At 44.0% G+C, this 14,907-nt stretch overlaps 1 protein-coding gene across 1 annotated transcript; it reads right to left on the bottom strand.

Annotated features, from left to right (window-relative positions):
* Nucleotides 1–394: 394 nt before the first annotated feature.
* On the bottom strand, nucleotides 395–14,470 carry LOC145402649 (venom carboxylesterase-6-like). The gene is made up of 10 exons (XM_080274635.1): nucleotides 14,328–14,470; nucleotides 13,056–13,206; nucleotides 10,390–10,575; nucleotides 8,469–8,662; nucleotides 7,021–7,171; nucleotides 4,997–5,169; nucleotides 4,350–4,500; nucleotides 4,000–4,135; nucleotides 3,203–3,317; nucleotides 395–837 (listed from the first exon to the last, which is right to left on the bottom strand). Exons 1-10 carry the CDS (start codon nucleotides 14,421–14,423, stop codon nucleotides 742–744), a joined length of 1,449 nt encoding a protein of 482 aa, XP_080130761.1. The 5' UTR covers nucleotides 14,424–14,470; the 3' UTR covers nucleotides 395–741.
* Nucleotides 14,471–14,907: the final 437 nt, after the last annotated feature.

The raw sequence follows: 14,907 nt of genomic DNA on the forward strand, positions 1-14,907 counted from the left end.
CCCACCACTGTCAGGAGACACGTTTATTTTTTTATTTATTATTTTTTTTTTAAGGGGGCGAAAATTGTAACCATTTGTAATAATATGTAGTATCTAAGTATAGCATGTAAGTGTATTGTAAGTGTGATCTAAGTAGGGCACCATGATCCCTTACTAAGGTCTGGCCTGATTCAATTTCTGCTGATACTCTGAGTTTAAGAGTGCACCAGCCCTAGCCAGCTCTCTCTCTTTAGCCAGTTGGTAACAGCCTGGGGACGAGTAAGGGTGATGATTATACGGCTGTGTGGAGATTATACGGCTGTGCTTAATACATTATCAGAAAACCACTCCAGGACTTTGAATTCACCTACGACTGATGTTAAGGGGGTTTAACACCCTGCAGACTGGAAGTACCATACTAGCTATTGTCAGTTCTTGTGTATTTTTTAAATGCTAAGAAGCAAACCTTTTCACCATCAGGAGTGATTATCCACGGTCCTCAAGAGATGCACACACTGCCCACATTTATCGAGGTGCATCTTGATGACGAGAGATTATATTTAATATCAAATAAAAGATTGAGTCCAAACACATGGCACCCGATGCTCAATGTCTCCCTGTCAGTCAGGTGAATGAGGAAAAAGAGACAGATTTCCAACAAAGCCTAAAGATGCACAAGGACAAGGTAAACTACGGACTGGGTTGATCGAGCTTCTTGAAGGAGCAGTTCCTGTGGTGTGCATGTCTTCAGCCACCAGCACCTTAGAGCTCATCCCTACGATGGCTTTCATGCACCACCTTCTCTGGGGTCATAAGCAGATTCTCCTTAAGTGGCAGTGATGACCAGAAGTCCAGAACCTGATGGAAGATGGTGAAGAAGCGTTAAAGATGAATCAATTGGGTGAATAAGAAGAGGTATAAGAATGAAGGGGGGGGGGTGTTGGAGGGAGGGCAGCTTGGTGGTGGGGGACCGGATAATGTGGAGGCGATCTGTTTGTGGCTACCCCCTCTAAGATTGAGGCGTCTGGCTAGAGAACGAGAGAGGGAAGGGGGATGAAATACACAGGGTGTTCTTGGAAGAGTATGCTAAACTTCAGAAGACTACTCTTGGGGACACAGAAAGAGAGAGAGAGAGAGAGAGAGAGAGAGAGAGAGAGAGAGAGGGGGGAATGAAATAAACAGGGTATCCTGGGAAATGTATGCCGAATTTCAGAAGGCTATTCCTGGGCTAAAAATTGTAATAAATGCAGCATCAACATGGGTTCTATTCTCAACTGTTACAGAACTCTAACACACTAGGCCACGGCAGCTTGAGGAAGTTATATAATATTACGTGATCACTTTCTGCTCGCAAGATCTCACCACCATACTTCCACAATGATCCCATGAAGTCTTTTGGGGCTGTATGGGATGTATACTTACAACTTACATCGTGAAAGAGACCGAAAGTACGAAATTTCTTATGATAATTTCTGAAGCAGCTGATGATGATAATGCATGCCTGATGTTTCTACATTGTAGAGTCGATCAAAAATGTATCGGTACAACTTAAACAATCTGACACCAGGGGCAATACTCGTTGTTACTGCAGAATTCCGGACATTTCTTCCCCGCGTATATAAATTTAATTTCTTAAGTATGCCATTTATATTGCTGCCTTGATATTTCCTAGTTAGTACTGCTAACATATGCACCTTCAGATGATAACATTAATCACCTACTAAGGATTCCAGGGGCAGTGTCCAACTGTTTTTTTTAAAATAACGTCTCAACAAAGCGTCGGACAAGGATTTAACTTTGGCAGTGCACGTTTGAGACCCCGACCTAATTTGTAAAATTATGCTTTTGTACCAAATGTGTATGATTAAGGCATTTATAAGAGTAAATGTAGGGTAAACTTAGCTAAAATCGTCAGAGGCATGTAGCGATACAAGCCCCGCCCACAATTCGGAACGTGACGTCGGTGTGACGTAGTAGTAATCACCGACGCAAGTGGCAGTTCTGTCTTTATGTAAGCTGCTTCAGATTCAATGCCTCAGGGTTACTCATATTTCTGAGCTGCGGCTGATTTTTAGAGTGACTGTGCATCCCTCCAGACTCCCTGATTTATAACCTGGGGTTTGGGTGATTTCCAGCCGGGAACTCAAGCCGCATTAGGAATTTAATATATTTCCTTTTAAATCATGCCAATCTATCACATTAAAAATGCTACCTTTCAGTTTTATTTTATTAAAAAAAATTATATTCTTTTAAAGATGATAGTGGGCGTTCACAATGAACAAGTTTAATAAACCACTGCTCTATGTTACATGCACCGAGCATGTAGCAATGGCCGTATTGTCCACGTAAATGATAAGTAATTTCCTCCAAGTAAACCTTTTTTTCGCAAACATTCTTCTCATATAAGGACCATACTGAATCTGTAGTGTGTGTGTGTGTGTGTGTGTGTGTGTGTGTGAGAGAGAGAGAGAGAGAGAGAGTACAGTATGTTGGGGGGGAGGGTTAGAAAGACAGAACTGCCACTTGCGTCGGTGATTACTACTACGTCACACCGACGTCACGTTCCGAATTGTGGGCGGGGCTTGTATCGTGACCGAAGCTAGCCTCGCTACATGCCTCTGACGATTTTAGCTAAGTTTACCCTACATTTACTCTTATAAATGCCTTAATCATACACATTTGGTACAAAAGCATAATTTTACAAATTAGGTCGGGGTCTCAAACATGCACTGCCAAAGTTAAATCCTTGTCCGACGCTTTGTTGAGGCGTTATTTAAAAAAAACAGTTGGACACTGCCCCTGAAATCCTTAGTAGGATCATCACGAGTTACACTGAGCATTTGGAATATCATCATACCCCTCCTACGTGATACTTATTCAGTCGATTGTATTTGACTGCACTGCATAATATGAACTGTGGGGTAATCATATCTAATAATCGCCGGCATTCAATAAACTACTGTAAAAAAGTGGGGGCCTGTCTTCCCCTTTACGATTAAAGGTTTTGTAATATGGCCTGGTGCTGTAGAGACACACTTTCACAGAGTGGCTCCAAAATAACCTGACGGCTCTGATTCCCGGTGAGACAAACGTCCCTCAGCTCCCTCTCCAGGCCCCATAAGGAGGAGGATGAAGAGTAAGAAGGCCTACAGTCTACCAGGTTCACTTCCAGAGAAACCTAGGACAGGAGTAACAACAATACATCATAGCTTTATAATTTTACCTTCTGGCGGTAATTGGGAGTCATGACAGGTGAAAGTTTGAGGTCAAGGTGGTATGGGTCGGTGGGGTCAATGGACGTCCAGGTGAAGCCCAGGGAATCATCAGGGGTGGGGTTCCTGTGAGACGAATACAATATTAGCCTTCGATAAATTGCATTGGTTTTATCTTTCTCGTATGTTTATATTACTCTCACAGCTTCACAAATCCTAGAAAGGGATGCCTTCGTGTGGTGGCACCGATATAACTGGGTCTTCTCTAGTGCCCGGTTATACAAACATCTGTCATCTCCCTCCCTATCCCCTCCATGAAGAAAGGTGGACTGCAGGAAATGGACAGCCTTACCTTGCAGTCCACTGGGTTCGCACTCAAATGACAACTATAACAACAATCACGTTTCCACTCAAATACAAATATCAAACTGACATACAAATATGATCACACATACTTTCAAATTATCAAATTAAAAGTACAGTACAGAAGCTGATGTGTTAAAAACATATGACTGTGATGTGGTGATACTGATACAACTGCTGATGGAGCTGCCTGGTTATGCAAATGTCTCTAACTTTATTCCCCAGAAAGAAGAATGGTGGGCCACATGAGAGGGTCATCATCAGCCTGCAATTAACAGGGTTCACAATCAGATGAGCCTGGGATTGCAACTACTGTACTAACTACTAACTACCCCAACCCTGACAGTATTAACGCTCTCAACTGAATAAAGCCATATGGTGTTTGCTGAAATAGGCTATTATTTTATTAAAGGAGATATAACCATGGGACTGTTTAAAACGTTACCCAGTGGTGGCGAAGTTGACCCAGAGTTTGGATATGAGGTCACGCATCTGCAGGTCCACTGGTTCTGAGAGTGGGATGGCGTCAAAAAGCATCCCACCAGCAAACAAGTAGAACAGTTCATCTCCATGGCAAACCCCTGAGGATGTATTTTTTTTTTTTTATTTCCTTGTGTTTTGTAAGGCAGATTTATTTAGAAATGCAGCAAGAATGCACCCAGATTGCAAAATATAGTCCATATGAACATCTAAGAGTGGCAGGGAGTATGGGTGATATGCAGTAAAGACAATAACATACAATACAGTTTGAAGGAACCTCATAACACCTCACTGTACATGCCATCAAACACTCACACTTGCGTGGCGGCGTTTCGCCGAGAGAGAAGAGGACTGCCAGAGACGACTTGCTATGATGGGTGAGTTCATAGGTGTAAGTGGGTGCCATGCGGGAGTAGCGACGGGACAATTCCTCTATAGCCACAACGAACAGGCGGTCACCAAACATCTGTGAGGCATAGAGGGAACAGAGGTAATGTTATTGTTGTGACCGTTGACTTACCTGAACATGAACCTGGTGGACTGCAAGCAACTGACTATTTCACCCGTGCATTCCTACAGATCATTAGTTACAAGCAGATAATGCGACGAAGATAACTGAAATATAGTGCAACGATTACATAAGCAATGAACTAGATCCGTATTTATTATACAAATGAAGGTGAAAGATTAAGACAATGTGAGAACAAGTGAATGACAGAAAGCAAGAATAAAAGTACTTTAAAACAGTACAGTACAGCTTGGGCTTACAGCTGTCTGACTTATTTCATCATTAAGTTGCTGATATTTTAAGAACGATTTCTCTCTTAACGCTGCTCACAAAATTTACCAACAGTATGTCTCACTTAAAGCTGTTGCACAAAAAGTGACATTACGTCTACATACTTCCTAGAAAAAGAAAACTGAAACAAAATAATTATATGATCACACTCCATTTACCACACCTCCGTCATCTCATCCCAGCGGTCCTCCCCAAAGTGGCGACCCCCAAGGTAGTGCGAGAAGATGCGTGAGGCAAGATCGCTGGGATTCTCCTCACCCACTAGCTCCAGTGATGCCTCCTGCACTTCACTGCTCTCAGTCAGGAGCTTCGTCAAGGAGGGTTTGCCGAACATCTCTGGGGAGGGTTAAGTTAGATCAGGTAAGATTTGGATACTGGGTGGGTTGGGTTAGGTATGGGTAGGGTAGGTTAAGTTAGGGTATGGTAGGGTAGGGTTGGGTAGGTTGGGCTATGTCATATACCACCATAACCACTGGGTGACCCATATATAACTCTCCTTTTCCATTCTGCTGGACAGTTTCTCACGTGTTGCGTGGACAGCTTAGTCAGCGTTATCAGTATCTCATCCTGTATCATTACCTCGCACGGGATGGTGTCCAGCGAGATACTGTTTTTGGTCGAGTTTCTTTGTTTCTTTGTCAACAACATTACGGAAAAAAGGCTCGATGAAATTACATGAAACTCCCATGATATGTAGGCACTGGTACCAATAGGAAGTGGTTAAATTTTGGAGGTAATCCAGTGACCATGCAAGGTCAAATTCAAGGTCACGGATATTCAGGGAGCCATAACTCGAAACTGGTTGCAGATAGACATTTACTATTATCAACAAATAGGAAGTCCCATATGGGCTTTTAATTTATATCATGACCTTTGACCTTATGTGACCTTGAAAGGTCAGCCTCAAGGTCATGGATATTCAGGGAGCTATGACTCGAAACTGGTTGAAAACAGGTATATACTATTATCAAGACTCACTAAGAGGCTGCCTTTGGCGGCCTCCGCTTGATGTCAAGTCACTTCCTATCTTCAAGAATGAGTCATGACTCGGGAACCGGTGGCCTGATTGGACTGGAAATTGTTTTACTCTTCAAGTAAGAGCATTTTAATGGTACCTTGCTCCAACAAAAATTGTGCTACATTGTCCTGTCATAATAACTTTTTTTTAAATATAACACTTCCCATAATATGTACTAATTTGGTTCGTATTACATATTTCTGGTCATTTCAAACCATTTCAGTGACACTGACTTTTCCTCTTTTTTTGCGAAAACATGGATTTTTCTTAGTTCAGCGCATTTGCTTAGTTTCCACAGACATCTGTGCAGTCATTTCGCGAATTTTTCAGCGATTCGTCATAAATCACAGGATGGGTTTAGGAAGCTAAAAATTACATTGCCAGGTGTTCCAGACGATTCTCTTCACTTTGGTAAAGAAAAAAAATGTGTTTCGAAACTTCAAAAAAATGGTCTCAGCGCCAGTGAAAATATGGATATTTCTTAGTGCGACGCATTTGCTTAGATTCCATAGGTGTGTATGCGGACATTCGCGAATTCAAGAAATGAGACATAACTCGGGAACTGGTGGCCCAACTGGACTGGAAATTGTTTATTCATCAAGTTAGAGCATTTTAGTGGTTCCTTGCTCTGACAGAAATTGCACTACAACGCGTTGTTTTTGCTGTTACAGTAATGGTCTGATGAACCAATGGACATACAGAAATCGGATCATTATAATATAGATATAGGAAGTCTCATACGGGCTTTCATTTGGCATCATGATCTTTAACTTTCATTGATCCTGGAAGGTCAAATGCAAGATCACGAATTTTCCGGGGCTATAACTTGAAAACGGTTGAAAATAAAGAGATATTTAATACATGAACATATAAGAAAGCCTATATGACCTTTCTATAGGTACCATGAACATTTACTTTCAAAGGTCACTAAATGGCAGTACCGATTCAGTTTTTAACAGCAATAAAATAACTGCTGTTGGGCAAGGTTTATTATGCCTGGCACCACTTGTTAATTTATTTCCAGCTTCCAGTGGCACACCCATGACCACACCAGCAGACTAAGCCATCCCCACAACACACATGATCTCATCAGGTAAGTTTTTTGCAGGGTGCTATTTGTGGACCACCGTCTATAAACCACACTGTGTAAATAAATTGTTTGTGCTTACGTGATGTGGTGAATGATCCCTCATGTGCAGTGATGCCTGTCATAAGGGGCACATGCTTGTGCCGTCCATCCCTCAAAAGTATCGCTGGGTCCTCAGGCAGGTATACGCCATCCACACGAGGCCCAAACAGCACAGGGTCGATAGTGAATAACTGTTGAGGAGGGGGGGTCATCATGACAGACAGTCCTTACTTAAACACGTCTTTTCAACAGCTCAAGAGTTTTTGTAGTAACTCTTATTTAACATGCTTACAAAGCTGTTTACCAACTCTTAACTTGTTTAGGAGACTTTCTAACAACTCTTCCTTAACTATGTGCTGTCGGGGCCAATAGCTTTGTCAGATGGAAAGGTAAAACTGGTGTCAGCAGTTGTATCATATCAAGGCACACTACTGTAGGAGTCAGAACATGTGTAACAAGGTGTTTTGATAGGGAAGGCACGTAGTTTCTGCTATCACTGACCCTGACACAGCTTTCTCAACTACAGATTCTCCGACACAACTTCTGCCCCCGGCTGAGCAGCATGCTCTCGTAATGTAATAACATTTATATATGTTTTCTTCTTTCACTATTAAGTCTTCACTTTATTAAAGAAACGCTGCCACTTAAAGTATTACTGACACATAAAAAGCTGATTTACCAGATTCCCTGACAATTATCTCGACTACCAATTTCCCTAAGTTAAAGCAACGTAAGTATGAATATTTTGTGGCATATTGAAACACATCCCTGACATCTAACGAGGATCGCTTTTTTTTTTTTTTTTTTTCCATATTTCAGATCGTTATTCCCTTGCATGGTATATAAATTTGCTGTACATCGACGCAGATTGCATAGATAACATGCAACAAGATATCAATGTTACAGACAAAAAAGGGTAATGGAGAGATGCCAGTCTCTTTAATCAACGAGTATACGAATCTTAATATGTCTCCAATCGAACTACTGTACTGTTTTTCCAGACAGCAGATCAATTCCCTAACCACTAAACTGACACCTCTCCTGAAGTGAATAAAACTGTCTGGTGGTAACAAAATAAAGCCTCTCTTAGAGCACTGATGTGATAGAGAAAAGTTGCTGCATCGAGTACCTTGGATTTCTGGAGACAGACAAAAAAAACAAAAAAATCTGCTAGCAGGGCAACTGTTTAATGGTGGGAAAAATGTCTGTTGGTAACAAAAATAAGCGTCCCTCACCCTGATGTTATAGAGAAAGGCTCCTGTGTCGTGTGCGGTGTCGCTCTAGACATGAGTAAAAAAAGGAAAAAAAAAAAGCCTGATGGTAATAAAACCGGAGGTGGCAAGAATAAGCTTCCCTCGCCCTGATGGCATAAAGAAAGAAACACTGCCATGTCGTGTGCAGTGACTTTTTGGAGACATGAGATTTTAAAAATGGAATCACCTGAATGCAAATAACTTTCTGGTGGCAGCAAGAATCAGCGTGCCTCACCTTGATGTCGTAGAGAAATGCTGCCACATCATGTGCAGGTGCTTTCTGGAGGCACTCGAGAAGGGCGTGGCTATCGATGGGGTCGGGGCAGTTCAAGTCACGTCCAAGCCTCTCTGCCACCTGCCTGAAAGACCTGCCACGACCGCAGGGGCTGAGGGCCGACCCAGATTGCGATATGGCTCGGGCAAACAAGCCTGGAAATTGATTAAAGTTTAATTCTAGGGAATGGTTGGGGTCTACTGCTCACACTCGACAGTTCAGGCCACGTCCAAGCTTCTCTGCAAGTTGCCTGAAGGAGCCGCCACGACAACAAGGGCTGACAGCCGACGTGGATTGTGATATGGCTCGGGAGAACAAGTCTGGCTGTCTATTAAGAGAGCTATGATCCATATGAATAAAGATGAAGGAATTATACCCATGCCATCTATTCATCTTCCAAGAGATGGGTATAAAAATATTAGCATGAACATTATTACAAATGGTTATCATGGACTCTTTAGTGACCCCAAACTTCCTCAATGAGGCTTACAATGTCGGAGATTCTTGTGCTGAGATGCAAACAAATCACATGTGGAAGTAGCCATTAACGCCTTGGATAAATGTGAAGTCCTATTTACCTCATTCTTGCCGTTAGAAAGCAATTTTTATTCAATTTAAGAAAATCCTCTGGTACTGAAGGGGTTTATTCCTACTGTATCTGACCCCTTTACTTTGAAAAGTCTAGCTCAATGGGTTAAAGACGATTGTGGTTATGGCCATGTATGTGGGTGCTCACACCCAGGTGAGAGTGAATGGAGATTTGAGTGATGAGTTTTCCGTGAATGTTGGTGTGCATCAGGGGTCAGTCTTGAGTCCCATGTTGTTTATCATGGTACTTGAAGCCCTTTCACGTGACTTTAGAAACGGACTCCCGTGGGAGTTGTTGTATGCTGATGATTTGGTGTTGATTGCAGAGAATGAAAAAGAGGCGGAGGAAAGGTTTAGGAAGTGGAGAGATGGTATGGGGCAAAAGGGTTTAAGGGTAAATGCAGATAAAACAAAAGTGATGATATCTAGGGTTGGTGGCGGTACTGTCAAAGACGAGGGAGAGTGGCCATGTGCAGTTTGCCACAAGGGCGTGGGAAGTAATTCCATCTTGTGCGGTGTGTGTGATAAATGGGTGCATAAGAGATGTAGTGGTATCAGAGGTAGACTGCGAGATAATGCTGATTTTATGTGTACGGCGTGCCGGGGTGAGCAGGTGGAGATCGTCAGACGTGAAAGAATTGAACTTGCTGGTGAATCTCTTGAGTGTGTGGAAGAGTTTTGTTATTTAGGAGACATGTTGTGTGCTGGAGGTGGGGCTGGAGCTAGCTCTGTGGCTAGGGTGAGAAGTGGTTGGAAGAAGTTCAGGGAGCTCTTGCCTCTCCTGACATTGAGGGGGCTCTCCCTACGTGCTAAGGGGTCTTTGTATGCAGCGTGTGTTAGGAGTGTAATGCTGTATGGCAGTGAGACCTGGGCAGTGAAGGAGGAAGACATTCGCCGGCTCAGACGTACAGAAATGACAATGATTAGGTGGATGTGCAGTGCGTCCCTGCGTCCAAGGCCTGGAGGGGCTGGGTTTACAATGGAAGAGTTGAGAGGTAGGATGGGACTGGAGTGTATTGGTGTTGTGATGAGGAGAGGTAGATTGAGGTGGTTTGGACATGTGGAGAGGATGGGGGATGATAGTTGGGTGAGGAAGGTGAGAAGTGTTAATATTGGGGGTGGGGTTATGAGGGGTAGACCGAGAAAGACATGGGACGAGGTCATTAAGTGTGACCTTAGGGTTAAGGGACTGAACAGGGAGGCTGCAATGGATCGTGCAGCATGGAGAGCCGCCATTAGGTGACCAAGGCCGACACATGCAAGCATGTTGGAGCCTTTAAAAACGAAAACATACCCTTGGTGAGGGGTGAGAAGAGATGGTAACTGACAGAGGAGCCGCCAGCGCTCTCCCCAAAGATGGTGACGGCAGAAGGGTCGCCTCCGAAGCGGCCTATGTTGTTCTGCACCCAACGTAGCGCCTCAACCTGGTCCAGCAGTCCCATGTTGCCTGGCAATACATTGTCTTCCGTCGATAAAAAACCTGCCGAGAAGAGTAAAGTGTGCAGTCCAAGAGGTTTGAAAAATTGTCTGACAGCGGCAACAATACAATAACAATAATATCATCATCAACATTATTACCCTAGCCTGTTTTTTCCTACGAAAGGATAAGAGATTTGAAAAACCTCTCTGCATCTTACAGCTCTCTCTCTCTCTCTCTCTCTCTCTCTCCAAACTTCCATCCATCCATTACCCTCTCCTCTTCATCCCACAATCTCATCCCTCTCTCCACTCCTTAACCACTCATCCCACGCCTTTCCTCCCTCTCCCACTCGTCCCAAACCTTTCATCCATCACCTACTCCACCCTCATTCACCTCATACCTCTTATGTCTCCCTCACTCCTCCCCCACGTACCCCGCACCTCTCATCGCTCTCCCACTCCTCTCTCACTCACCCCACATCTCTCACCATTTTCCCACTCCCTGCCCACTTACACCCCCTCTCAGCCTTTTCTTTACAATATTCCTCCCCCAATCATCCTACACCTCTCATCCCTCACTCCATCCACACTTGTACCTCACCCCTCATCCCTCACTCCATCCACACTCCTCCCTCACCTCTCATCCCTCCCTCCATCCACATTCCTCGCCCCCCCTCTCGTCCCTCTCTCCATCCACACTCCTCCCCCCCCTCTCGTCCCTCTCTCCATCCACACTCCTCCCCCCCTCTCGTCCCTCTCTCCATCCACACTCCTCCCCCCCTCTCGTCCCTCTCTCCATCCACACTCCTCCCCCCCTCTCGTCCCTCTCTCCATCCACACTCCTCCCCCACCTGTCATCCCTCTCTCCATCCACACTCCTCCCCCACCTCTCATCCCTCTCTCTCCATCCACATCCCTCCCCCACCCCACATCCCTCTCTCCATCCACACTCCTCCCCCACCTCTCGTCCCTCTCTCCATCCACCCATAACCTCCACACAGCACTACAGCACCACCAGGATGAAATCATGGTTATGGAGTACCAAGAACCCATACGTATGTGACACCTTCCTCTCCTGTCTCCCCCACTCCTTCCACCTTCTTACACTTTCTCTCCACCCATTATGTACAGCTCCTTTCCTCCTCCTCTCCTCTCTCCCCTACTCCCTCCATCCTTTATCCCCTTATCCCCATCTACTTTGCACATCCCCACTTACTCCTTTTGTCCTCTTACCCATCACTCATCACATCTGAAAAAAAAAAAAAAAAAAAAAAAAATCCACATCTTTTTGCATTTTCTCTTTACATCCCTCTCCCTCCCCGCCTTTCAGTAACCTCTTTCTCACTCTCCCCATTTTGATGCTGGAGAGGGACGCCTTCTCGTGGTGGCATCGATACAACAGTCTGCTCCCTGGTTATAAAAACATCCCTTAACTTCTTCCCCATCTCCCGAAAAGAAGATGGTGGCTTGCAGAAAAAAAAGGCAACTTCAGCCCACCATCCACTTACCTCATGTCCAAAGTGAAGGACCACACCAATAACAGTCTCCCTCGTCACTCCTCCCCCCACACACTCATCACCCCCTATACGGCACCAAAACACCACAAGGATGACGTCAGTGACTAAAGTCGACGCTCCTATGCACTTCTTCCCTCTTAGATATCCCCTTTCTCCTTCGCTTCCCTTCCATTCTTCCTACTCTCTCACTCTCTCTCTCTCTCTCTCTCTCTCTCTCTCTCCACACACACACACACACAACCTCACCTGACTAAACCTCATTCAACCCAACCTTACCCAGTCCAACTCAACCCAACCTAATCTACCTTCATCCAGTCCAGTATAACCAAATCCAACTTAACCAACATAACCCCACCTGACACCTTTATCCAGCTCAATCTACCCGAACCCAACCTAATCTAACTTGCCTTAATCAGTTTTACCCAGATCCAACCTAATGCAACCTAACCTCACGTAAGCTAAATCAACCCAGCCTAACCTAACAATCCAGGTCAGTCTACCACAGTCTAGCCTAAACCAACCAAACCTTACATAACCTTACCACACCCAACATAACCCCACTTAATCTTTCAACCCCAGAGTAACTGAACCCAATCTAGTCCAACCAAATCTAACACAACCTTGTCCCACCCAACTTAACACTCCCTAATCTAACTTTATCCACTTTGACCAAACCCAGTTTAAGCCATCCTAACCTATTGTAACCTTACCCAGCCCAATCTAACCCACCCTAACCTAACTAACTGAACCCAACTAAATCCAACCTAACCTAACGTAACATTACCCAAACCAACATAACCCCATCTAACGTAACTTTATCCAGCCCAGTCCAAGCAAAGCCAACTCAACCCAGTCTTACCTAACTTTACCCAGAATTATACAGTCCAGTCTAACCAAATAAAATCTAATCCAATCAAACGTAATGTAAGCTAACCATACCCAGCCAAACACATCCAAATCTAACTTTATCCACCCCAGTCTAGCCGAGCCTCATCCAATCCAGCCTAACCTATCGTAACCTTACCCATGACGCCCATACGGTACTGCAGCACCACAAGGATGATATCATGGTCTAGGAGTACCTTGGGCGGGTACTCCATAGCGCTGCCGCAGAAGAACGCACCGCCGTGAATGAACACCATCACCGGCAGCTTTGTGGCCTTGCCCTTGGCACCCTAGAACGGTTTTGAAGTCTTTAGTTATGTAGGGATTCTTTCAGTTGTGTGGGGATTCTCAGTTGAGCAAAATCATGTGTGATTAATAGGGAGAAACAAAAGTAGTCCTTGTAATAAGTCATGTATGTGTTCTAAAATATCACATCTTTTTCCATAAAACTGGGACCGAAAACTGAGGGGAAATGGCGAGTAAGGGGGAAAGGCGAGTAAGGGGGAAAGTGCTTTGCCCTATATAATGCCTGCACCTGGAACTGAGATGGGGACCCGAACTGTAACTGTAGTGACTCAATTTGTGGAGAATGTCTGGATGCCTCCCTTCTCAGTCTCGCTAAAAGGGGTGAGTGTGTCTACTTTTTGTGTGCTTAAAACTTAAATTGCGAAGGGGAAACAAACAGGATGCGGGAGAGTCACACATAATAACCATAGGAGTTCCATAAGGGTTTCTGAAATTCGGGGCTCGCTTTCCATTTTTCAACTTATCTTTTACTCGTAAATACACAGCCACTGAAGCCTCTAAATAATGAACATGCTGAAGTAAGCAACACAAGGTAAAGGCAATAGCACGCATCATGAGACTGAAAACTTCTAGGATGAGGCAGTCTTCTGATTCGAGCCAATAGTAGCAATGTAAAGGAACAAAGCTAAAAGGTAATAAAAGTACAGTAAAGCTAACACGGTAAAATTAACAAAATAAAGTCAATAACACCCACAAGAGGAGTGAAAATACTTAGGGAGAGACAGTCTTCAGATCCGAACTAAAGGTAACAAGCTAGAGGTAACACATTAACAATAATAAGCAACGCGGTACATGTATAATGATAATAGTGGTAAAAGCAGTGACACGCACCACCAGTGAAAGTTTTTTGGTAGAGGAGCCTTCTGATCCGAGCTAAAGGTAATGTGGTACAGGTAAAGGCAACGATTAAAAGGTAACAAGCTAAAATAACAAGGTAACATGCTAAAGTTATGAAGGCAAAGGTAACGGGGGAAAAAAAACGCGAACCAATGAAGTGAAAATATTTAGGCAGAGGCAGTCTTTTGATCAGAGCTAAAGGTAACAAGGTAAAGATAACAAGCTAGAGGTAACATATTAAAGATACAGTAACGTCAAAAACACTTACCACCGGAGTGAAGACATTAAGGTAGAGGCAGTCTTCTGAACCGAGCGTCTCACGTGAGGATGGGTCCAGGCCAAAGAAATTGATTTGAATGCACATCTCAGCGTCTTCAGATTCGCGTACCCCATCCCACCCCTCACTGAGTACTGGAGGCTGAAAGAATAAACATCATCATCATCATCATCATCATCATTACTGTTATTATTATCAGCATCACCACCATCATCATCATCATCAGTTCCCAACAATTTCCAGACACAAACGAAAACGGTGATTGTTTATATACCCAATCAATTTCTTCTAAGGCAGAGTTACATAAAGTTATAAAGACATATACACAACACAGACCTTAAGGTGGTCTAATCTTAACACTGATAGTAATACCTATACCCTAGTCAAAAGTAAAACTGAGAGAGAGAGAGAGAGAGAGAGAGAGAGAGAGAGACTACAATAAACATCTAAGACTATATTCATGTTGGTGTACAAAAAGGCACAGAAAATTACATACCTGGAGGCTAGGGAGGCAACACACTAGGCAGTCAGAGCTCCTTGGGTCGGATTCTGGCTGGCTTGGGAGCTTTCG

Source organism: Coenobita brevimanus, chromosome 58 (genome assembly GCF_032717465.1).
Source record: "Coenobita brevimanus isolate Jiangsu-jjx chromosome 58, ASM3271746v2, whole genome shotgun sequence".
Classification (NCBI taxonomy): Eukaryota; Metazoa; Arthropoda; class Malacostraca; order Decapoda; family Coenobitidae; genus Coenobita; species Coenobita brevimanus.